Raw genomic sequence first — 26,642 nt, forward strand, 5'->3', positions numbered from 1 at the left:
GGTAAATTCAAATGACAGTTTAGGGTATTTAAGTCAATATTTCTGATATCATCTTATCGAAAAATATAAATGTATCGCTGTTTTTCAACATAATGAAGAAGTGAAATCGCTTCTCACAAAAGTAAACAAATACAGTACTTCTGTAGAGAGTTACAACAATGCACAACTAAATGATACTTGTGATATTTCTTATTTTAATCCCATTTCAGATGTTCAACGAACAGAAGTTCAAAGCAAAGAAAACGCATCTTTTACAGCTTCTTCAGAAAATGTTGAATCTCGTTACAGGCCTGAAAACGTCCATCGTGAAGCTTCAGGAGAAACGACAGTTGCTGCCGGATCAAGTGGTGTTGAGATACAAAAACAAAGAGGATCAGGTGTTTCAGATCTTATGCATGCAACAACCGATGAAATATATAAGATATCTCTTGAAAATAGCAAATGGCTATTTTTGAATGATGATAAAATTATTTTTATGGATTCTCTAGAATGTATTATCAGAAATGTTGTTTCGGATTGTAATAATACTTCTGGAATTGCGAATTGAATTTGAAGTAATCAGGAAGTAAGGAGCCGAAAAATGGCAAAAGTCATGTTCACTCTCAGGTTCACAGTAAGAAGACGAAAATGGCTACCTACGTGAAGGACCCTGTCCCTTCCAAGGAAGATGACAATGCTGTTGCTGGACCTTCCGGAATGTGACCCCGTAAGAAGAAATTTCCTAAGACCTTCAGTAGGAAAAATATTCTTAAGACTTCTTATCAAACATACACAGGCGACGAGGCCTTTATGTGCAATATATGTAAGAAAAAATTCTCTCGGAAAGCAGATCTCGACCGACATTACAGACTCCACACTGGCGAAAATTCTTATGTTTGTGAAATATGTGGAAAATTATTCAGTCAGCAATCGAATCTCATCACTCATTATCTATACAACACAGGAGAAAGACCTTTCGTGTGCAACGTCTGCAATAAAGGTTTTGCTCATAAGGTGATCTTAATACAGATGTTACGAAGCAAACTGGAGAAAAACCTTATAAATGGTCGGTTTGTGAAAAGGCATTCAGGACAAGCAGCCTTTGCAATGCGCATCGCAGGAGAGAACACAAGTGAAATTAATTATCAAATTACGGAAATAACTATTTTGCTCTTCTATGAAGCTTTTTACATTTTTTTTTCGAATTTACTCAAAGTTGTATTTTTAAAGTTATTGCCTAAATTTTATTACTTTGACGGAACATATTTCCTGATATCCGACCTACTGCCACCCACTTATCTACTTGCACTATATTAATAATTGACAATGAAAATATATTTTAAGATCAAACGTATTTATATATAAGTGTTTTAATATTATTTATATCTTTTTATTAGGTTTCAATCCTCGAAAAACTTTTAAACCCTTTATATTTAAAATAAATGTTCCACTCCCTTCTAATACAGCAATTATTATTACTTGTTTTGGTTTCAAGTCACCATGAACAAAAATACATAAGTTCGATTAATAATTGTAATAATCGACTGCAACATTTTGATTTTAAACTGATGTAAGAAATTTTTTTAACTTGAATGATTTATTAATGAATAATAATATTTGCAGTCCAGCAGTGTAATTAGTTATAAAACAAACGGCGCTTTGGCAATCAATTTCTGAAACAAAAGATTAATTTTACAGAATTCTGAAATTCGAAGCATAATCATTCCTATTCAATTATTCTTCAACGCGATTAATTCAATTACTCAGCTCATTAAATTCGTTAGTTCGTAATTTAACTATTTCCCGGACATAATGGAAAGTTGTTTTAATAAATTTAAGAGTAAAATGTTTCTAACTGGCCGTTGTACTTGCAGCTTCTGCCTATGTTCTACATGTGTGTAAGAAAAGGCAAAGTGCACATATTTTAAAATATAAAATTTTTCAAATAATTATATTCAAATTCTTAAGAGGTAATATGGAACTTCCAACTATAATTAATACCTATTGATAGATGACTTTTCTAAATCTCTCGAATAATTGATATTCTTAGGATCACCGTTTGTTGCATGTATGTAAAAATTGACTGGCGTTTCCACTCTAACATTTGCTAAACATATTTGGCAGTAGGAGAAACATGAATTTTCATGTTGTTATTGGATGATAAACTAAACTTTTAACTTAAGGATTAGATACTGTAAGAGAATCTGAATGTTATTTCGTGACAGATACTTAATACATTCTTTATTCAACATTCATTGTAATAACCCTTAGCACTCTGATGCCTCCTCTCAGGCACCATTCAAGGCAGTGCATCATTTTGTCTTTTTATTTATTTTCTTAAATTTTGAATGGTAAAAATAATTAAGACTGGTAAAAAGAGGCAGATTAATTTTCCGGGAAAATTCAACAAAAAAATTTCATATATATTAATTTTTCAGAGCAATAAACAAGTCCTCTTATTCGGCAAATATTTATGCATCGAATTACTTTTCGGAGCGTCAGGGGTTAACAGAAGTAGACTTAAGCGTAATACGTAATAGTATTGGTAAAAAAAATCATATATAAAGACGCAATATGCAACGAGTGCACAAAAAAGTTTCACAGAACATGAAAATGATTATATTAAAAAAAAAAATCTTAATTATGTTCATTTTTTTGTTGAAAATGTTTCGCTTCAGGCATTTTATCATCTGTATTCCGAGTCATAATATTTATAATGTAATGAAATTTAATATTTTTTGAGTTTTCAAACAAAAATGTGTGAAATATTCAAAATCAAGTATCTGCCTTTATCAGTATTATCGCTAATTTTATATATTAGTTAGTTCCTAATTTATCATTATTATGAAAAGAAAATGTATTCAAAATTCTATAATTAATTATTATTAGCGCAGTAGCTTATTTTTGGTGAAAGAGCACCTATTTGCCTAATATGTCAAATTGATTTTAGTGTAAAACACATTTTAATTGGATACCTTACTTCTAATTTTTATCTCTTCACTATTTTCATACAGCATCAGTCATTTTGAAGGACGTGGGAGTGAGGAATATCAATAAAATATTTTTAGAGCCATTGGCTTTTCAAATCGTATTTAATCATTTCACAATTTTTTTTCTTATCATTTTAAAAATTTTAACAACTTTCAATCATTAGTTTCTTTATCACTTATTTTTCAAAAACAATGTTTTGTTGTTTGCTTTTAACATTTATTGTTATATCTTCATGCATTATAAAAATTTTATCATGGTTCTGCGCTTTAAGTATTTTTAATGTTTAATGAAGCTTCTTTTACATTTTGCTTATTGCAACATGGCCAGACATGGTTCATGGCCTAAAACTGAAACCAACCAATCAGCATTAAAATGCTAAAATTCAATCACATATTATTCAAATTTACTTTGAAGGAATTTCAACTTGAAGTATTTAGTTTGAATAGCACAGGTTCACTCCTCTGCTGCCGGTATTCCCTGTTTCATTGTTAAACTTGAATAAAGACATCAATTAACATTCTTTGATCAGAAAAAAAAGTTTGCGGTACTGCCACTTGCGTGAACCACGTGTCCTTCACCCATGTGTTTTGTATTCGTCTCCCCATCCTCCCTAACTAGTATATTAGTCAACATTATTATTCGGATCATTCAAGTAACATTGGATGTCGATGTTCAAGTGATATCCGTGCGAACTGTAGCGCACCACTAAGTCGTAAAATATTATCTTTTAGAAATGGGTGAAAACGAGAAATTTTTGAGGTTGAAACGATTATTCCCTAATGCGTTAATTCCTACAGGAAAACACTGATTTTGTACAACTGAAATCCAATAGTTTCTTGCATTATTCATCTCAGAAGTTGATAATTCTGAAGCAAAATTTTGTCGAGATTTAGAGTTGCGCAGAAAGCAATAAATCCAATGTTATTTTGAAGAGTTTTGTGTATGAACTGACGCGGGACATAAGCAATTATAAATTCAATCCTTTTTTAAAAAATTCTATGGCGGAAGGAAGCTAATTCTTCACAAAGCATATTCTTAATGTTTTAACTTTTATATCAGAAATAATTCAAAGACATTATGTTCTCAAAATCGATGTGAAGTACGAATTTTACTTCCTTTTTGTTACCAACTCATCGGAGAGATCTTTAATTTGTTAAGCATTCTGTGACAAAAAATATGAATTATTCAAATTCAGTTTAAAGTATCTAATTTTTAGAGTGTTTGTGTTTTTTACACTATGCGCATTTTGATTAAAATTTAAGAAACTTTATATTTCCTTTAATTTAAAATGTGATGCATTTTCTCCAATTTCCACAGTGCTAATAATTGAATGTGTGTGTTCTGTAGTACATCAAATTTCATTTACTAAGATGCAATTATTATCTTTAAACTCATGAAGAATTTCAGATTTTTATTTGAAATATTTTGATAGCCCATAATCTAAGAATTATTTACTTTAGTTTTAACCTATCACTGAGAAAATTATACGCAAAAAATTCTGAATGTAGTTATTAGGTTGGAAACTATGAAAAGGGCGTTTATGTTTAGTCTGTGTTCGGCTGCTACTTAGAGAGGTTCATTGCCACATGCGCCCGATATTTTAATTTATAAATTTTATAGGAATTCTTACACATTTCGTAATATTTTTCATGTTTGTTATTTTTCAACGAAAAAAGTTTGAAACAAAACAGGATTTATATCTGCAGTGTGATCATAATTAAGTATAAGAGTTTGAAGGACTGTAAAAGAAAACTACTTGGTGTATGTTGAAGAAATTTGGTATATGTTAAATTTACAACATAAGGAAATTAATTACTATATAAAAAATTAGTTCAATTTTTTTACAATAAAACGTTGCTTTTGCTCTGTACTGTGTCAAAATGAATACCACATCAATTATAAAGTCATTATGATGATAAAAGTCATATATCTTTAAACTACAGCTATGACTTTCTTAAAGGTAGACCGTGCTCTGTTAGTAAAATGTTATTATCAAAAGAATAGCAATTATAGTGCTGCTTTAAATGAATATCGCCATCTTAAAGATTTGAGAAAAGGACTGATGTCTGTGAATTGTTTAAAGAAAAGGATTAATAAATTTGAAGCTATAAGAAGATCTGTGAATCAGGAAATTGTGGAAGATATTAGGGAGGCAATTGATTCAGAGTTAGTGGATCAGCGACCTGTAAGCACTAGACTTGTAGCAATGACTTTATCAAAACCATGAAAGGCCGTCTCGAAGTCTTGCGCTATATTTTAAGACGCTATCTGTATAAAATAAAATTTTTTGCAGTTCTTGAAAATAGGTAATACACAACAAAGAATTGATTTTGCCAACTTCATTCTTACCAAAATGGATGAAAAGGAATCATGGATTCGAAAGATTTTATATACTGATGGAATGCATTTTACTTTATCCGGACAAGTCAACACCTACAATTGTAGGATATGTAGCGCATCCAACCCGCAAACTGTTTTAGAGAAACCCTTACATTCAACGTTTGTTACAATTTGGTGTGGTATTACTGCTGACTTTATTATTGGTCTATTTTTTACCCTAAAATCTTACACCAACAGGGCTAGTTCGCTGCAACATAAGAGGCACTAATTACACTCAAATTTTAGAAAGTAATGTGATCCTTGTATTGCAAGACAGAAAATTCCTCGCTTTAACAATATTCATGCAAAAAGGAGTACCACCTCACATTGCTCATTGCGTTACACAACTGCTTCACCAAACTTTTAGTGAGGATCGTGTAGTTAGCAGATGTTTCCCAAATGCGTGGCCACCTCGTTCACCTAATTTGAATCCTAGCGATTTCTGGCTGTGCGGATATTTAAAAGATAGTGTCTACGAGGACAAACCTAACTCTGTTGGTGCTTTAAAAAGCAGCATTAATAGACATGTCTTAGAAATTCAGCAGGAAAAAATAATTACTACTGCGGATCACGCTGTCTTGCGTCTACAGCATTTGATAGAATTTGAAGGATCCCGTATTGAACATTTTATATTTTAAAAAAGAAAACGTTATAATTAAAGTATATAAAATGTTATTAAATAACGTCACCTATGACAAAAAGGTGGACTAATTTTTTTATAGTGTAATTAATTTTCCCATGTTGTAAATATAATATATACCAAATTTCTTTAACATTTTCCAAGTCGTTTCTCTTTTACGGTCCTTCAAACACTTGCACTTTAATTATAACCGCACTATAGTTTCATTGTATGAGTTCAAATGAATTTTTGCGCAAGTCAAGCTCCGATAAATATTAATGACGCATTTGGGAATGGATCGACTAATGAAAAAAATGCTAGTTATTGGTTCCAAAAATTCCGTTCTGGTAATCTGAGTATCGAGGAAGACCATTGGCCCATATCAATAACAAGGAAGTAAGGACGAATGTGGCATCTTATCCACACACAACTATTCGTGAACTTCGGTCTAAACTATGAACTAACCATGCGACTGTGTTAAAACATCTGCGTGCAATAAATAAAGTAAAAAAATTAGACTCATATGTGCAGTACGAATTGACGCAACTTCAGATGATCGACTGCACGAGCAAGTGCGCATTTTTGCTGCTTCTCAATAAACGATTGCCTTTTACACCAAATCCTCATGTGATGAAAAGTGGTTTTTGTATGTTATTCGAAAATTACTGAGCTATTGAGTAGAATACACACATAAGCTGAAATTTCATAAAGAAGAAAAAAAAAAAAAAGGATCAGGGTTACCAGCTGATGGAATGCCAAAGGAGTGATCCAGTATTCCTTCCTATAACAGGCGAAACCATTATAGTGGAGTGCTATTGCCATGAAATTGGCGTCATGCATGAGAAACTTATGAAAAGCGCAATATTATTGCATGAGAACGCACAACCACAGAAAGCTAAAATCAGTGTTAACGAATTAACTTCTTTACAATATGAAACATTACCACATCCTCCATATTGACCATATATTTCACCGACCGATTAATATCTTTTTCGTAATTATGAATTATTTGTTAAGAGAAAAAAAAACACAGTAACTAAAATTATTTTATAAAAAACTTTGAATTGTTTATTAATTATAAAAATGAGGATTCTGTTTTCAAAAAGGAATGTATGACTTTTCCAATCGTTCGCAATAAGTTGTAGATGTCAATGGGCGTCATTTCAATTGAATATAATAAATAATATGAAAAATTTCGCTTTTTGATTTTTATTTTTATTCAGCGTTCCGTTTCATAGTTTCCAATCTAGTATATAGTATTCAGAAACAATATTAGTCTCATTTTTAACAGTGAATATATATATAATAGTTAAATCTCTTAAAAGACAAAAGAATGCTTTACTATATGCACACTGTTTCCGTTTTATAATTAAAGCATTGTTACATTTAAGTCATTGTTACTATTACAAGAAACGGAGAAAAAATATCTGCTTCTCTTTATTCCTAAGTCTGTTGTGGTCCGTTTCGCAAAGAAAAGACATTACTCATGAAATATTTTAAAGCTGATTTATTTTCATTTATGGAAATTTATTTGCATGGAAGTTACAGCTTCTTAAAATCATGCACCAGGTCCGTAAGTTGATGTTTCAGAAAGCATTTATAAGTTGTTTTTACTCATTTTTATTGCTAAGTTTGATGGATTTTTAAATAGTTTATTTACTAAATCCAAATTATGAATGCATTCTATCATAAATAAAATGGACTCGTCCTGAAAATTTTCATCGGGTAATGACGATTCAAATGATCAGATGTGTATTTCCATAGAAAATGTCAGAATTTATAAATATTAAAATGATAAGATGTCCAAATGGGGAAATGAAAAATCATGAAATTATTATGTTTGGCGACAATCGAGATTTGCATATTTCATGAAAGAAGTTGCTACTTTTGGCACATTTGTTCACAATCTGGCTTGTTGAAATCTACTTTAAGATCCCTTTTCATTTTTTCGCAGGGTGGTGGCTCAAACGATCAAGCGGATCAATTTCGTAGCAATTTATTGGTGAATCTTTCATTGCATCTTTAGTTTGTTTTTTAGATATAACCAATTTGGCGTCGTTAATGAAATAAAACAACTAAATCAGGTTTTCTGTCTTTAGGTTTTATCATGTCACAGTAATCTATTTGCACTTTCCACACTTCTGTAGTTTCACTTTTTTATTCGTCAAGTAAACTACATAGGCACTAAATTAAACTCTTATTCTTTTGGTTCGGAAAAAGTAACAAAATCACGCAATAAAAACGGTTAAATAATTAAAAATCCTGATGCGGTAAATTTAAGTATAAGTATTTTTAAAACTGTTAAAAGTTTCAAAACTTGCCATAATAATTTAATGCCTATAGTGAAATGACAATTTTATAAAATATTAAATTATATATTAATCTTTTTTCTATAAGATTCTAGGCAGTTGTAGAATGAAAATACACAAATTTCGTACGCATGCTCGCACACACACTCTGTTAATTATTATATAGATATTCTGATATTTAGTTTGTAACATCAATCAGGCTTTTTGCTACATCATTCAACAATTTTTATAAACTTTATAAAGACACCTGAATTTTATCAGTCTTTCAATTGTACAATGAAAGGTCATTCTGGCAACTATTATCAGAATAACAGAACAGGAAATTTTTTCGATAATCTCTTCTCTCCACAGCGTTTGACGAATGAAAGAATAGCTGTATTCCTCAAGATTTCCCAACTTGAGTAGACATGCATGATGATGAATTGCTCCCAGATAATGTGTCAGGTTTCCGAGCTCTTTTTAATATTAATAATATATCACCTAGACTAAATGCATTTATACAGGAAACATTGTTTTCCTCTCTCTCTCTCTCTCTCTCTCTCTCTCTCTCACACACACACACACACACAAAATAAATCTCTAGAGCTTGTTTTCACCCCTAGATCATAATGGTATATCAGGAACTGAATCAGCATATAATTGAACTCGAAACGTTCAATCTTCTGCAGCTGTGAAATGGATAAGGAAAAAAGGTATTTTCTGACACATTATAAATGAAATTATTAGGAAAGAATTTAAGGAGTGAAAAGGAAATAACTGCACTAAATGCTTTTATTACTTGAAAAGCACCAAACATAGATATTTTGGATAGCCTTCCAATAGAAAAATAGATATTTTGTCCTCAATCTTTCGTTTTGGAATCTTTCCATCCCATGAAAAGTTACGTAGCTTTGGTGTGACCACTTTACCCAAATGTCTTGCTCGTAATGAAATAGAGCATATTGAAAGTATTCTTTTTCCGGAGTGCAAATTATCGAGTTTAAACTAATTTTCATTGAAAATAAAAATAAAAAAATATTTAGAAGCGCACATTATTAGGAATATATTGTCACATTATATTACACATGGAATATTAAGATCACTTATTTATTTGAGATTTAACGTAATAGTAGTAGTCTTTAGGATCCTCATTCATTAAAATGTTTAACCGCAGTAGCTAGAAAGTTTCGAGATAATAGAATGGCCCGGAAACCTACAGTGTAGCTTTTATACTAGTAATGTGCCACAGTCGCTTCCGAATAGCGGTATGTAGGTGGTTCAGCAAACGTTCTTCCCTTTTCTTATGTTTATTTATTTTTAATTATATATTTTCAGAATTACTTCAGGCTAATTTAAGAATTTATAAATTGTTCCAATTAATGAGATTTTCATTTTTTTGGAAAAAAACATATATTCACCTAAATCTTGAATTATAAATTAATCTTTTGTTTAAAAATAATCATAATTTTAAATATGTCACAAACTTTCGGTCTTCAGTGAAAGTGTCTAATGGAAAACACTATTAATAATGGAATCTCGGTTTCATGTGTAAAGTGGGCAGGGCATCGACCTGCATGAAAGTGAGAAATAATGTAATGCAGCTCCATATGGTAGCGTAAAATTGCGACTGCAGTGGTCGAATAAATTTTCTCACCAGATATAGGATAAAGTGTTTCAAAAAATTCGAAGCAAAAAGATGAAGTGAAATCACACCAAACAAACACCTAAAAAGAAAGCAATGGGTTGAACAGGTGAATTACGAGAATTTGACGTTGTTCGAATACGAAGGTTTCGCCTGATTGAGATGACCATACAATGAAAAATAGGAGTCATCCATCCACATGATGTTCAGCAACCGTTTTGGGTCACACTTCATTTGAGCAACCGTACATGTAACGAAATTTAATTTTTCTTCTGTTTCTATTGGCATTAACCGGTGCCGTGCTGCATGGGTATAAATATAAGATTCCAAACAGAATAATTCGAAATAAAAATTCCTGTTCTCCCAGGTTTTTGAGCAATATTTACTTCTTTCAGAACCAGTCCTAGTTTGGTATAAATGCGATGCATATGTTACTGTACAGCATGTTTTAAAAGCGTGTAAGAGTTTTAAAAATCATAAAAGCAAATGGCTTAGAAATTCTCATCCTCATTTGCATGAATTATTGGGTGATCCCTCTTATCCTCATCTTTTGTCATTTCTTGCTGAAATCGGCTTCATAAAGGGCATCAGTTCTGTGCTCTTGTAATACTTCTTTGCTTTGCATGCCTCTTTAATTTTTATAAACTTTTATATAGAAAGTAAGAGTCGGGTTTAAATAGAAATAAGGGAGCATCTCTTTTTTTGCATCAGTGTGCAAAGTAATTTTCATCTCTGGAGTTTAATTAACGAAAAAAATTTTGTATTTATGTGTAACAAAGAAAAACTTACATCGAACAGAATTTATTTTTAATGATGAATTTCACAAAAAGGGCCATTTCTTCATAACTATAAAATATCGTTTCATAAAATGTTATGATTGTTTTTGTAAATTAATTTTATATTATGCATACAAATTTGGTCAGTACATCTTATTTTTTACATTATTTTCAGTCAATTTTAATACTAGATGTCAATGTAGGAAATTCAATAGTAATTTCCTATTTCATGGTTTTTGGAATATATACATAAAAACCAAAAAGACAGTTAAAAAAAATCACAGCGTTTTCCTCATCTCATTTTGGAATGTATGCAGTATTTAAAAATGAATATCTTTAGCATATTTATCTTATTTGTTGACAGCAGATTTTAACATGTTTATAAATGGAATTAAACTGACAGTGTGGTAAATGTTTGGGAAGATTAATTTTTGGCATCTAAATAAATTGCAGCTCTTGTTTACAAATTGAATATTTCCATAAAGCATTTGTAGCATTAAAAATTAAATTCCCTTTTCTGTTACATAATCCAATAGCTTAAATTATCTTCATGGATTTTCAAAATTTTGAACGGTTCAACGTTGTTTTTCTGGGAACAATGTATACAATAGACAAAAATTCGAATTTTACACATATTCCCATGTTTTAGATCTCAACAAGTTTGAAAAGCATCTGTTTGGAATTATATCTAACAGTCTGTGAACGAGATAAATTAGAAAAGCCTTAAACTAAACAGATGAAATTTGGCTTAAATAAGAGAAACGAGGCGCGACTAAATTAAAGGCCAAACTTGATGATGTCGGCACAAAATAACCCCACCTATCAGAAATACACAAGTGACACTTGTCGATATCGAAAATCAGAAACCGACCTAAATTCCAAAAACCTTTAGAAAAATGCACTTAATGTCTCAAGTAGAACAACAGCCCCAAAGCCACATCAATATAAAATGCCACAGGTGCTTCTAGAAATTGTTATACAAACATAACAATCGAAACAAAACCCTAACAATACAACATTAATAGTTACACAAAAGGTACAACAGAAAAATAATTATACTTTATTTAAAATGGTTAATAAAAGATACAAAACATTTATAGTTATACAGAGAAGGTACAATATAATAATAGTTAAACGATACACAAAAAAGTTAAACATAAATAAATTATACAATATATTCATTCAATTTCAATTGATAAATTTGAGCCATAATATCGACACAGAAATTTTTTTACAACAGGATGCCAAATTTATTTTTTATTGATATAGACCAAAGCTGTTCATTCCTAACAAATTTTGAACGACATCCATTAACAGGAAGTCTGTCTGTCTTGTTATTCGAGCACACATGAACTCGATGAATACTGAAAACAAGACGAAAGGCATATAAAATGTGATATAGTGATTATGGCATATAAAGTAAGGAGTCTTAGGAAATTTTGAATCAAACTTGTCAAATATTTGATAGTCTGTCTGTTTCTATTTCTGCATGCATAAAGGTGTAATAACTCATTAAGGCAAAGACTTAATAAATGAAATTCTATATGCGATTTATAACTGTGAAACCATAATTCTTTGTTAAATTTATATTACAAAAATCATCCAAAATACATATTCCTTAGCAAGATCCAGTAAAAGTGACAAATAAACACAAAAATTCAATATTTCGTAACTATTATTCCCCAATGAAGTGCAAAGTATCTGAGATTTACTCTACTCCACAATCACACCTTCAATATAGAATATGCATGAAGATTTCGAAAAGACCAATCCCGCTTTTGTAAAATGATTTTGGATGTCAGGAATAGATATTTGGAATTTGATAATTTCATGTCATATTTTTAAAGAAATTTGAAAGAGTCTAATTGCACTTAAAAAAAGTCTTGTTTGTTGAAATTGCAATTAAAAAAAAGCAGAGGAAAACATTTTTATATAAACTAGCCGCCTTTGGCTACCAGCCGGTTCGCCAATCTTAATGTTAATTAAAATTTTAATAATTAAATATTTTATGCAATTCCTACTTTAATAGCTTCTTCATCAAAATATTTTAAAACTTCAAATTTTGATAGTCCTATAATTCACTCATAATATTATAAAGGCCTTCAGTCATAACGTAATCTGTATCTCTCTAATTTCCTGTTAGTTCCCGTAGAATTTATACTATAAATTAAAGTGGAAAGGATTAATCTGCAATTAATATAAATTTTTTTACTGAAACAAAGTATTTTTTTGTAATATGATTACTGAAAACAGTCACTGAGCATTTAAACTTTATGGGCACTAAAGAATATCTTTCCTAATTTATATAATATTTCAAGAATTTGTCAACAAAATATTCTCAGATTCATTATGACCAGAACGGTTAATTAACAATGTTTAATTTTAAATACATCAAACACTAAGAAAATAAAACGAATCGTTTAAAATAATCGGTTGAAAATAGGTTAAAAAAAACTAAAAAAAAACGATGTACTTAAAACTATAAGCGTATACAAAAAATATATAACTAACATAAATACAATTTAATTACAAAAACATGCAACTAACCTAAAAATAATTTAAATCATCCGTTAATAATGGTTGTCATGTCAACAATCAGAACACAATGCGCATGAGTGAATTTTCAAAGCCAGTTACGGTAACGCATATGCTTGAGTTTTTCTACGCCAGTTGGGGTAGCGCTATGCAGATTAGAAATTTTTAATTTCCTTTATTCTGTTTTATTTTAATTCAAAAGTACTTCAGAATTAATCTGAAAGATCGATTAATTAACAATGTTTAATTTTAAATGCATCAAACATTAAGAAAATAAATAGAATCATTTCAAATAATCAGCCGAAAAATCAGCCATGACTGTTGGGAAAAAAACCCAAGCCGTACTCATTTGGCGGTGGGAAAAATGAAAAGAATATTTTGGCGGGAAAGTTAGTTTTTTAATTAATAATTAAAATTCTAATTAAAAATTCAAAAAAGGGCTATCCTATCTTTTAAGTTAGATCAAACTGCACACGGTGTGCAAATTTGATTAAAATCGGTTTAGTAGTTTAGGAGACCATCGCGGACAAACAACGTGACACGTAATTTATATATATTAAGATTGGAAGAACTTTATTCTTTTCCATTTTATGCAGAAAACACGGTTTTGTTTTCGAATACCGTTTATTACAATCGAATACAATTCTAGAATTTCGGAAAAAAGGCTCTAGTATGTTATTTATGAAACGAATCAATTATAATTTTTCATCGATTCTATCATTTAAATCGTAGCTGTTTCCCCAGAATAACTTACTCAGCTGCAATCCCAATTGCATTAAACCCCTGAAAGAAACTGAAATCTTGATTACTTTTCTCATTATAAACTATTTATTATGAATTTTTGAATGGTCATAATTTCTATTAAACAGAAAAATTAATGGCTCCTTACTTGTGTCCGTATTGTCGCAGAATGGTGACATACAACGATAATCACCCTTGTTACATTTATATGATCGAAGACTATGAAAACTCATTACGGCAGCCTAACGAATCAAATGAAAGGAATTCAAAATACAACTATGCCAAATTTCCTTTAACTTTGAATGACAGTTCAGGAAATTTACCAAACGAAAATGAAAGGTGTAAATATCTTATGAATGATTTTGAAATCACATTTTCCGGATCAGGTGGTACTGACATTGAAAATCAAAGAGGATCAGATGTATCAGACCAGATCTATGCAACAACTGATGACGAATACAAAATGTCTCTTGAAGATAGCAAATCTCGGTCTTTGAATAAAGATAAAAAGAATTTTATGGATTATTTAGAATGTGTTATCAGAAATTCTTTTTCAGATAATAACAATATTTCCAGAACTGCGGAATCGACTGCGAATTTTGATCTGCCACCAGGATGTAACGAGCCGAAAAATGGCAAAGTGCAAGTGTCGAAGGATGTAATTGATGAACATATTTCACCTGGAATGCACACTAAAGGTTACAATAATAAGAAGAAAATTGCAACAGACTTGAAAGAACCTATCTCTACCAAGGCGGATGACCATGCTGTGGCTGGTCCTTCCGGATTCTGTTCTGGTAAGAAGAAATTTCCGCAGATCTTCATTAAGAAAGATACTCCTAAAACTAATTATCGAACACACACTGACGACAGGCCCTTTATATGCGTTATATGTAATAAACAATTCTCTAAGAAATCAAATCGTGACCAACATTACAAAACGCATACTGGCGAAACACCTTATGTTTGTGATGTATGCGGAAGAAAATTTTCCCAGATAGGAAACCACAACACACATTATAGAACCCACACAGGCGAAAGACCTTTCGTGTGCGACTTCTGCAATAAAGGTTTTGCTCAAAAGATTCATCTTAAGAAACATGTTAGGACTCACACTGGAGAAAAGCCTTTTGTATGTGAAGTTTGTAATAAAGCCTTCGCTGAAAAGGGTACTCTTAAAGCACATGCCCGTACCCATTCTGGAGAAAAGCCTTACAAGTGTCCAATTTGTGGAAAAGCTTTCACGACCAGCAGCGGTTGTAATACGCATCAGAGGAGCGCGCATAAGTGAAATCAACTTGTAAGCTACCATAATTCTTTTAATCTTGTATGAAACTATTTTACATTCTTAATCCAATGGAAACAATTTTAGTTCAGAATGCTTAAAATTTTATTTTTAAAATTACTGTAAGAATTTTACTACTTAGACGAAGCATATTTCCTGATATCGAAACTGTAAGTGACTACTATTATGTTAATAATTGACAATGAAAATATATTTTCAGTTGAAATGCATTTATTTCTACGTGTCTTACCTTTTTTACACTTTTTAATAGGTTTCAATCAAAGTAAAAATTTGAAGCTATTCACATTAGAAACGGATGTTTCGCTTACTACCAATAATGTAAATATTATTACTTGTTTTGATTTTAAGTTAAAATGAAATATTTCTAAATTTAATGTTATTTACCGTTTCATTTCTTGTTTTTAAGAGTATCTAGGAAAAATTTAAATCTCAAATATATATGCGTTTCAAATAATGCTACGTAAGTATTTTGATATTTTAACTGAACAAAAATGCATAGGTTCGGTTAATAATTGTAATAATTAACAGAAATATTTTGAACTTGTATAAGCAATATTTTTTTAATTTGATTACTTATTCATGAATAATATTGCTGCAATTGCAAAATTGAAATAAAATGTAAAATCTATTTTTATTATTAATGAATTTTATAATTAAATAATTTCTCAAGAAGCACCTTTCTTCATATCTTAAAAATCGCCATTTATAAGATATATTTAATGTACTTTTGTAAATAGTTTAGTAAATATTTTTACAGTACACATCAAATTTCAATGTGTCTATTGTGATATTTCTTTTTTCCTCTCTAAGAAATTCTTTGTAGTCCTTTTCTATGAAATAAATAAATGCAGTATCAATTTTTTTTCAATAATTTGTGTAGTCTCTTTTAGTATTTAAGATAAATGTGTGAGCTGACACATCCAGAAAACATAAAATTAGCAAATTTACTAATGTATATTTTCAATGCTGAAAATTCGGAGGTCCAAACGATGTTTTTGAATTGTTTGTTTGCAAATGAATTAAATAAAAATAAAAGGTAATTTTGTCATGTTTGTGCAATAAACTCCAAAGCAAAAAATTAATTTACTAAAATTCGAAGCATAATCCTTTTAATGTTTCAAGTTTTAAATGTTTAGTTGCATTTTCTATTTTTAACAAATTTAAGAAATATATTTAAATAATTTAAAGCAATATATTTAATGAAAGATGTTAAAATTGGTCGTTTCTTTCTTTTTATAAGCATTTTAACTTATATTTTTTTTACAATTTTATTGTTCAAGATATTATGATTCGGCTTATTTTTTCTTGTTGAGTCTTTCCAATGTAAGATACTTTTTATTAAATCTTTTGTAGATTTTTCTATTTAAAATTAACTTTTCGGCTCGAATCATGCGGGATTAAAAATGATTTATATGTATGTATTTTTAATGGTGTTGCCCTTTCTTGTAATATAACCTCATCTTGTTTCGAAAACTCTTATTTTGTGCTAATATGTCGTCTTCAATCTTTTCTCCCGTTCGTTAATGAATTATCATGTCTTCGAATCATTTTCCTGGGAATGAACTCGTTGGTCTTTGTTTTTAACATGAAAGTCTTTTAAGCACAGCTTTGATTCGACCAGCGAATTATTGATATAGCATCGTGTTAGAGATAAAATGGATGCAAGAAAACGAAATTTTCAGGGTTTAAGCTAAATATACTAAATTTATCTTACTGCTGAAGAATGTTTTCGTGCGCAATCAGTACACTAAAAAATTTTTTTTGGAAGTTTGAAGATGATAACGATACACAGAGTACAAGCTGGCGAGTAGCACTTATTTGTGCGATATATGCATTTAATAAATAAATATTATATAAATTGTTTTAGCTGGAAAATTATAAATGTGTTTTTATTGTCACAGATGAATTTTAAAACAAATTCGTTTTTTTTTTCTTTTCTAATTCTTTGGAATTTGCTTGATAGAAGATATTTTTTTCCTTCTACATAGTTTAATAAATGTTGTTTTAATTATTTTAAATTTTCTTTTTCCTTAGAAAAAGCTTTCGGGTTATTTTCGTCAAAGAAGTTATTGAATCCGATTCAATAAATTCAGTTTCCATTTTCACTTTCTTCGAATTTGAAAATAATGCATTAATCGGAAAGAACGTTGAAAGATGTTGTCTTTTCATCCAATTGAATGTTAAGTGTTCCATTTAGAGAATGAGAAATTCTTATAATTTTATGTATGTAAGTTTAATTAAATTAATATTTTTATAAAAGATAAGCAAATATTTATATTTTTTTTCTGAATTACATTCTTAATTTTTCAAGTGGAATTCTGTAGTTACAAGATATTTGAAATTCTTTATAGTTCTATAATTCAACATCCTTAACCCTTTCACATACAATGACGAATTTTATTCATGCATCGAATAACTACATTTTTAATTTTATATCTGAAATTAAGTGAAAATATAAAGTAATTCAAAATGCAAAATTATTTTAAAACTGCTTCAATATCACAAATGATCTCACATCATTTTGAAAGTGATAATAATTATAAATGATCCAGTTTTGATGCATGATCTAATTAGGAAATTAAAGAATTTTTAGGTCAAAGAGTTAATTAGCTAATCAATTTTTTTCTGAATTAAATATGTTTACTTCTAATTCAACTATTTCTCTGTTATGTCTCAATTTTATTGTTTAAAAAATAAATTCATTACAAATGCCTTTTACTACCCAACGTACCAAATCTCCATCTGCTTTTGTTTTATATGTATGGGAGAAAAACTTTAATTGTGAAAAATAGATGATGGCATTTTTATATATATATCTCATAAAAGATAAGAAAAAATTAGCATTTTATTTTGAAATAATTTATAATTTTCAGTTTAAATTATTTGGTTATGTTTTAAATATTTTTAAAGACAAAAACAATTTTTTTTTTTACTAATTGAAAATTTTGAACTTTTATAAAATCTTATTAAGCTGCGTATGATTTTTCTCAAAAGCATATTTGTATCAAATTTGGTAGACTTAAAGAGTGTATTTTTTTATGCAATGTTAATAAACTCACACATGGAGTGCGTTTTCTTTTAATTAATAAAGAAAGAGAAGGAGTGAATCGACGTGAACATAGATACCCTATCTTCGACTAGAAAGTAAAAAAGAAAAAAAAAAAGGTAGGTTACAAATGAAAGGCGAAGGAAAGTATTAACTCTAAAGGAGATTGGATAGTGTAAGTTCCTATTAATATATCTAAGGCAGATGCATTTTCAATATGAATCACTCTATCATGAAACCTGAAAGTAATAATAGCGCAATCCACATATTATATATATTTTCATCTAAGTTATTAATTTAAATCCTGCGCCCAAATTTTAATTTACATATTGTGGAAAAAGGTTTTAATTTAAAATGTGACAATATGACAAGGAATGTAAAAAAAAAAAAAAAAAATTGAAAGAGTTACTGCACACAAAACCCAACACATGTGTCAATGATTTCATGGGTTTTAGCTTAGGTATATTAACGTCCCGTTTTTAAAGCAACACTATTATTTGTGCAACACATTTGGAACTCATCTCGTAATTTTGAACCGCAATCAGATGAAGAGAGTGACACCTGAGCCGGTATCTCCCTCTACAAACTTCCAAACCACACCAGAAGGATTTAATAGGATAATCTTTATTTCTTTAATAATAAAAGATTAAAAGCCAATAATATTATCTATTCGAAATTAATTAATTACGTTGACCCACATATTAACAATTTGGTTATATGCCATTTACGCCCACATATGTCATTTGCCTCCTGCCTGTAATTAGTAATTGATTAGAGGATAGTTTCACTTATAAAGAGATAGTAAAAAGGAAAATAATCTTTTTGTTTAATAGGTCAAAACATAGACAGAAATTAGGGCAAAAATTGTGCTAATCTAATCTATGGAATGACATTTTAAATTTAAATCATATGAAGATTGGAGCAATTTCATTTACTATATTACATACAGTCACTCAAAAAAGTATTGGGACACTTGACATGAATAACTATATAGCTATTTATAAAACTATTTATCGCATTAAAATAAAAACAAAATGAATCAAGAAATATTTTAACACTTGGTGTACACTTCACTTCAATGGTGTACACTTCACACTTCATGAACAATTTCTAATAAAAATTTTATTTTTATGTTAAAATTATAATTTGATCTATCTTTTCAAAGGCAAAGAGGAGTTAAAAAAGTATTGGGACACTTTTGAAACGAGAAATTCAACAAACGTATAGCACGTCAGTAGAATCGAATTTACTTCTACATTTTTAGACTACAATTTTAAACATGAAATTTTCAGTAGGTAAGATTAGTTACAGAAGACACAAAGATATATCGGTTGATGTGCGAAATCTTGTAATAATTCATTGGAAAAATGGGAAATTAATTCGCTGTATAGAACATATTTTGAAAGTGTGTAAGTCTACTTTTTTTAATATTATTTATAGGTTCAAGAAAACAAATAGCATTCAAAACAAGCAAAGCTAAGGGTTCCAAGAATATTTAATGAACGTGAAAAGAGGTAGATTTTGAAATAAATTCACTTTAATCCAAAAACTAGAGCAGTAAATTTGATTACGAGATGTAAATGTAAGTTTGAGAAATCTGTAAATCCTAAAACTGTCAGAAATGTTTTGTGAAAACATAAGTATACGGCAGAGTATCTCACAAAAAGCCCTACATAAGCAAATCAAATCGACAAGCTAAGCTGGTTATTTTCTAAAATGTTTGCAAACAAGCCAAAAGAATTTTGGGAAAATGTAATATTTGTTGATGAAAACACATATAAAATTTTCGGATCGGATGGCAAAAAAAAAAAAAAAAAAAAAAAAACCGTTTGGCGGAAACAAAATACAACTATGCATGTTAAAAATTTAAGACCTTCTGTGAAATATGGAGGTGACAATCATATAGTCTGGGGTTGCATGGCACGCACTTGTATCTGGAACTTCCATTTTATTAGTTGTACAATGAATAAACATGTCTATTTTTACATTCCCAACCGAAATTTAAAGCAAAGTGTGAGCTCAAGATATTTTAAATTATAAAAAGATAATGAACCGAATCGTAGAGGACCCATCACTGTTATTTTCAATTAATAGGTCTTCTACCACTGTCCCAGTGCTATTAAGACTCCTGTACAAAATCCAGACTTTAATCGCATTGAGCATGCGTAGGATTATTCGCAGTAAAAACTGTATGAAAATCAAATTTCTAACAAGCAAGAGTTAAGAAAAGCAGGAGTTGTTCGAAGTGAGGACCAATTTTGATGGATCATTTTGAAAAACATTGGTCCATTTGTAATCTTCTAATAATAGAATGCGTGCATTTGGTGGTATATTAAGTTTCTACAGAAAATGTCACTTTTAAAACCATGAAGAATTTCAGAGTTCGCTTAATGTAAGACATATCATACATTGTTTTTACATATATTGTAAATATTTTGATAGTATGTAATCTAAGAATTATTTATTATAATTTTAATGCATCACTGAGAAAATTGTTTCAAAATATACTGAATGCAATTGAATAATATATAGTAACACTAATTTTTTTTTAAATCATGGAACGTATTCAGCAACAATACTTATATATCCTAACACAGACAAGTAAAAAATACTTTGCTGAAACCGTATTGTTTCTGTGTAACAATTCATATTGTTACAATTTCAATCATTGTAACTATTCCAACAAAGTGAGTGGGATAATTGTTTCTCTTTATTCTGACTTATGTTGCCGTCCACTTCTCAGAGTAAACGGATTTCTCCTGAAATGTTATCAAGATGGTTTGTTTTTTTATTAGAATTTTATTTCTGCCGAATCCAACATCTCAATAATAAAGTGGAATTCGTTCCATGAATTGATAATTCATAAATCAACTGTAAGTTTATTTGCTGTTTTTAATGAACTACTGTTAAGCTTAATAAATTTTCAATATTTTATTTAAGAACACATTTTTATAATTGAATTTTATATTCTGCTAAAAAAAGCCCAATTTTTAAAAATTTGATTTTTTAATAATTATTCAGATAATTGAATGTCGTACTTCCCAAGAAAATAGTTGTATTGTTAAATGTTAGAGTGATCTTTCCTAAACGTAGAATTGAAATGATATGAATTTGCTATTTTTGGAATCAATAGTGATAGGAATAATTAATGACAGAAGTTGCGAAACCTCGCACATATGTTTATAATTTAGTTTAAGTCAATTTTCCCTGCCGATATCGCAGCCCAAAAAATCAAAAGAAATAATACTGATACAAACTTTTGGTCACTGATTTTTTTTTGCAGACACATGTCATATAATGTTTTTCCTTAAATTAACCCTTTGAAATCTGTTAGTCTAAAATGTAGATATTTACTGAATTGTGGAAATCAAATTTTTTTATTGATCTATTTTTTTTAAACTAAGAAAATATTTGAAATTAAAAACACATAATTGTGCTTTTTTTATTAAATTTATTTGTGCACGAAAGCACTTTATTTTAATTTTCAATACGTTTTCGTCAATATTAAGTCATTTATTGTATAACACAACCCTCTTTTGAATTCAAACTTCCTAGAAATCTGGCGGTTGATTTTATAATAATTGTAACACGACTGTTTTGATGTTATAGTGTATATGACAATCATGGTGCTTTATAGAATACATAAAACTTGAAAAGAGAAAGAAAGAATTTTTTTAGATAAATATGAAATCGTATAGTGTTTATATTCTTTAAATTTAAAATCAAGTCTTCTGAAATGCGCCATCTTCTTTCTTCATTATGCACATTTATTTTTGCCATTTTTAAGCAGTTTTGCATATTTTCTATTCATTTCTCTGCTCGTAATGATTGTTATTTAAAATTCATTGATCTGTCGTTGGATTCGAAGCATTTTGACATTTAGAAAACGAGTGGCAATGGTCTATGGAGTGGGATAAAAGTCCTTAAAAATGGTTGTCACTGGTGTGGGGTAAAACCCCATGAACTTTGAATGATGGTCACTGTAGTGAGGTAAATATCTATAAAGTTTGAATGATGTTCACTGTAGTGGGGTAAACCCCCGCAAAATTTGAATTATGGTCACTGACATTGGGCAAATCTCCGTAAATTAATCTTGAACAATGTTCACTGGCGTGGGATAAAACCCATTAAACCCTGTATGATGGTCACTGGCACTTATTAAAACCTTGTAAACCATGAGTGATGGTTCGGAGTAAAATCCTCTAAACCTTGATTTCTAAATTTTGTGAGAAATAATGTGTGTTTGATGGTCACTGGCATTGGATAAAATCCCGTAAACCATGGATGATTGCCACTGGCGTGGTATAAAACCAACCAAACTAAGAATAATGGTCAATGGCGTGGAATAATATTCCGTAAACCTTTAATGATGGTCACTGGCATGGTGTAAAACACTATAAACCATAAGTGATGGTCACACGCACGAAGTGAAATCCTGTAATCCTTTATTTCTAAATTTTATATGGAAAGATGAGAGTTTGATGGTAAATCCCCGTAAACCTTGAATGATGGTCACTGGCGTAGGGTAAATACCCTTAAACAAACCTTGGATGATGGTCACTGGCGGGTAAAACCACGTAAATCTTGAATGACGGTCTCTGGCGTAGGGTAAAACCCCGTTAATTAACTTGAAATGATGATGACTGGCTTTTGGTAAAACTCCGTAAACTTTGAATGATGCATGGTCACTGTCATGGAGTAAAATCCTGTAAACCATGAGAGATATTGCCAGACACAAGGATTAGAGTGTGTTAGTTATGTCCAGTCTTGTGTATATGATGGTCAATGGCGTGGGAAAATGCTCCATAAATCTTGAATGATTGCCTTTTAGAGTCCTGCACGTCAAAGGAGATACTGAATGTGGTATGATACCCATTGCAAAATAAGAATTTTGGTATCCAGATCTCTGGAAATCCATCCATGCTCGTTGAAAATATTTTCAACTTTTTCCTTTACTACATATAAATATTGATCACATGGAAAAAAAGTGAGTATTTTTGAATCTGGATATACAGATTCAGTGAATTCAGTCTGTACGAAAATTATAATTGCGTGAATGTATTGATCTGAATTTTTAAAATGATATGGATGAATATTATTGCATATAATTCTCAAATGTAGTATTAGTAAGAGACGGAAAAGAGTATTTAATATTTTATATAGTTTCAATTAATATAAATATATATTTAAATATAGTAAACGAGTGAGGCAATCTCTAGATTAGGAATATGAATTTTACAATTTCAAATTATGTTCCGCTGGTCTCTTTTACTACGATTGTGTATAGTACATAGTGTTATTTTTTATTAATGTTTGTTTATTTATTTATGTTTATAGTCTAATAAGTTGAAAACTGGAAATGGAAAATTTAAATGAAAAAATGATTTTATAATTTAAAATCATATTAATCATTAAGTGGAATAATCATAACCTGGGAATTATTAAAGAACCAAGCATGCAAAAAGCAATGGAACATCATATTTGTACATGCTGCCATTGCCATAAATATTTCGACGAATGACTTGAAACAATATATGACCTTATGAAATGCCCATATTTAACGCCATCAGGTGTAAGCCATATTCGAAAAGATAATTTCTGCGTCTTCGTGAATGTATATTCGAATATTTAGATATACGATACCGAAGATTATACAAGATATCTCTGAATTCAGGGCCAAACTTTAAGGTGTAAAATATATACAAAGAACCATTTTTTATTTGTATAACAGTATGGGGTCGGAAATGAAAAGTGTACACGGAAGAAGTAAGTGAAAGCAAGTAAAAGCAAAGCGCAAAAACTCCAGTTGATTCTGGTGAGGACTCCAATGCAAAACTGCCCGTCATGCTGCAACTGAACACCAGGCATCTTCGAAAGAGTGTGCCAATCACTTGCTGTATGATTCCAGGAGAGAAATGATGTTGGCGGCGGCACATTTGCTCAATTACTGAAATATTTTTTGAGTGAACAGCTTTCTTTTCTTGGTCATTTATTTCCCGCCTAAACGTTTCAATTCCAACTTCACATTCCTGTATATATATATATAAAGGATTTTTTATACTTATTTTACTTACTTTTCTAATTTGGCCATGATTTCGAATGCACCATATAAGCAAGGTGTTTTCGTAGACAGATTGATAGAGAAAACAACGGAAAATGGAAAATGAAGCAACTACCACAAATTTTGAAAGTTAGTAGTAGATTTATTTTCATATATTTCAATAAATATTTTCATTGCAGTTTTTTTATCCACATATTTCAATCAGTTGTGTATTTTAGCAAACCTTTTCGTTTATCAAGTCCATGGGACCTCGATTACAAACAAACCTATGAAACATAAGTCAGTTGCTTTTCTAATTTGAATTTTTTTTAAATTTTTGTTTTGAAAAAAATAATAGATATTTTAGTCAACATTTACTAACAGTATTGATATATAGAAAAGAGCGAATGATCCCCTTGGAAATTTTCGTTCATAATAGATCTTATTCGGGTTTTTTTTTTTTTTCTTTTTTTTTTTGAATGTCTTCAGTTTATACGGGCGCTGGGGAACCTGCTCTGCACGTTTCGCTAAAGTGTTAATGCATTCCATGCGTCGTACCTCTTGGGTGATGTGGAAAGCGGTTGAATTTTGAATAATTTTATCATTCCAATGTAGTTTCTTTTCATATATTTCAATCAATTGTGTAGTTCAACAAATCTTTTCCTTTATCAAGCCTAAGGGACCTAGATTACGAAGAAACCTGTTAAAACTAAGTCAGTTGTTTTTCTGATTTGAAATTTTTTTTGTTGTTTGTTTTGAAAGACAGAATAAATATTTCAAGGAATATTTATAAATTGTATTGATGCATAGAACAGCGTCAGTGATTTTTTCGAATTTTTTTCTCATAATAGATCTTATATGTTTTTTTTTTTTTTTTTTTTTTTTTTCTATTTCCAGTCTTTAGTTTTTACGCGAGATATATCTACTAGGAAATCTGTACTGCACATTTCGTTAAAGTGGTAATGCATTTCATGCGAAGTACCTGTTGGGTAATGTGGAAAGCAGCTGCAATTTGAATAATTTAATCTTCATAGTGTAGTTTTATTTCATATATTTCAATCAGTTGTGTATTTGAACAAACCGTTTCACTTATCCAAGTCCAACTCGATTACGAACAAAACTATTTGAACTACTTTATATCTAGAATGCAAGAAACAAATGTATAGATACTTTCAGTGAATATAAATTTTTCATTTTTGGTGATATCATTGTAAAATTACTTTATTCTCTACTTTCAATTTTGTCTTACTTTAAACGAAAACCAAATCCAGAGAAACTGAAAAATAAACATTATTTAGAAGAAGGATATTAAATTTAGCATTGAAAAATTCTTATTTTGGATGCTTATTTTAATTTTAAAAAATACTTTTATCAATTCAATCATATATTTTTAATGAAATGTCTATAATCTCCATCTTTTTACGTTTCCATATCTTTTTTTGTTTTTGAAATATAGTTTGTCTGTTGAAAAAATTATGTCTTATATTATTTGTGTTTTGTTAATTTGGAACAAAATACCATGAAATCTCTTTTCCATTTCTTTTGTACCTCCAGGAGATTTATGTCTTTAGATATATTGTGGCACTCTCAGTTTTTTTTTTTTTTTTTCTGTTTAAGTTAGTAGATTATTTTAATGTATACAGAAGATCTAATTAATAATGCATTCTTTACATATACAGTTTAAAACTGAATTTGAAATATTCAAACGATGTTCAAAACTATTTGAACGGAATGTGTGAAGACATGCTTTCTTATATTAATATCGATTTTAATTGCCGCAATATTTTCAGAAATAAAATGATGTATCTGTATCAGTGAACCTGAGCTTTCGCCACAGTGGTCTGTTCTCAGCTTTGGTATGAAAGGATAATGGGTTCAAAACAAGATGCTATCCACCGGGTTGCCATGAATGTGAGTTCAAGTACATTAAGTAGGATTTGAGGTTCAAAGCATGATGCCATCTACCGGTTTGCCATGTATGTGGGTTCAAGTGCATTAAGTCGGATATGGGTTCAAAGCATTGTCGGACGATGAAGGTTAAATAACCTCCCACTTGAGTGGTGTGGAATTGAATGAATAAATAATAGGCGGATGTGCCATTTTCATCATGTGTTTGTGGATCAAAATTAAGAGGTACATTCTTAAATAATTCTGTTTCGTGCTGAGAAATTTATATAATTAAAACATTGGCTTGAATTTTAATCCTTTACAGTTTTTTATAAGAAAATATTATTCTTAATTAATTGATAATCAATAATCAGAATTAACAAAATGAGTTTAGTTATCTTTTCTGATACGTA

At 29.8% G+C, this 26,642-nt stretch overlaps 1 protein-coding gene across 1 annotated transcript; it reads left to right on the plus strand.

The window, feature by feature from the left end:
* The first annotated feature begins 789 nt into the window (after window positions 1-789).
* On the plus strand, window positions 790-15,241 carry LOC129971999 (zinc finger protein Xfin-like). Its single transcript, XM_056085979.1, has 3 exons — window positions 790-1,111; window positions 5,548-5,847; window positions 14,079-15,241. Exons 1-3 carry the CDS (start codon window positions 790-792, stop codon window positions 15,239-15,241), a joined length of 1,785 nt encoding a protein of 594 aa, XP_055941954.1.
* Window positions 15,242-26,642: the final 11,401 nt, after the last annotated feature.

This window comes from Argiope bruennichi, chromosome 6 (assembly GCF_947563725.1).
Source record: "Argiope bruennichi chromosome 6, qqArgBrue1.1, whole genome shotgun sequence".
Lineage (NCBI taxonomy): Eukaryota > Metazoa > Arthropoda > Arachnida > Araneae > Araneidae > Argiope > Argiope bruennichi.

Bases quoted from the DNA above. Each gene is read 5' to 3' on its own strand.
- LOC129971999 (XM_056085979.1), top strand. From the start codon at position 790: ATGTGCAATATATGTAAGAAAAAATTCTCTCGGAAAGCAGATCTCGAC. The intron at 1,112-5,547 runs GTGAAATTAATT...TTACACCAACAG, and splicing joins CATCGCAGGAGAGAACACAA to GGCTAGTTCGCTGCAACATA. The intron at 5,848-14,078 runs GTGCTTTAAAAA...TCTATTAAACAG, and splicing joins GGACAAACCTAACTCTGTTG to AAAAATTAATGGCTCCTTAC.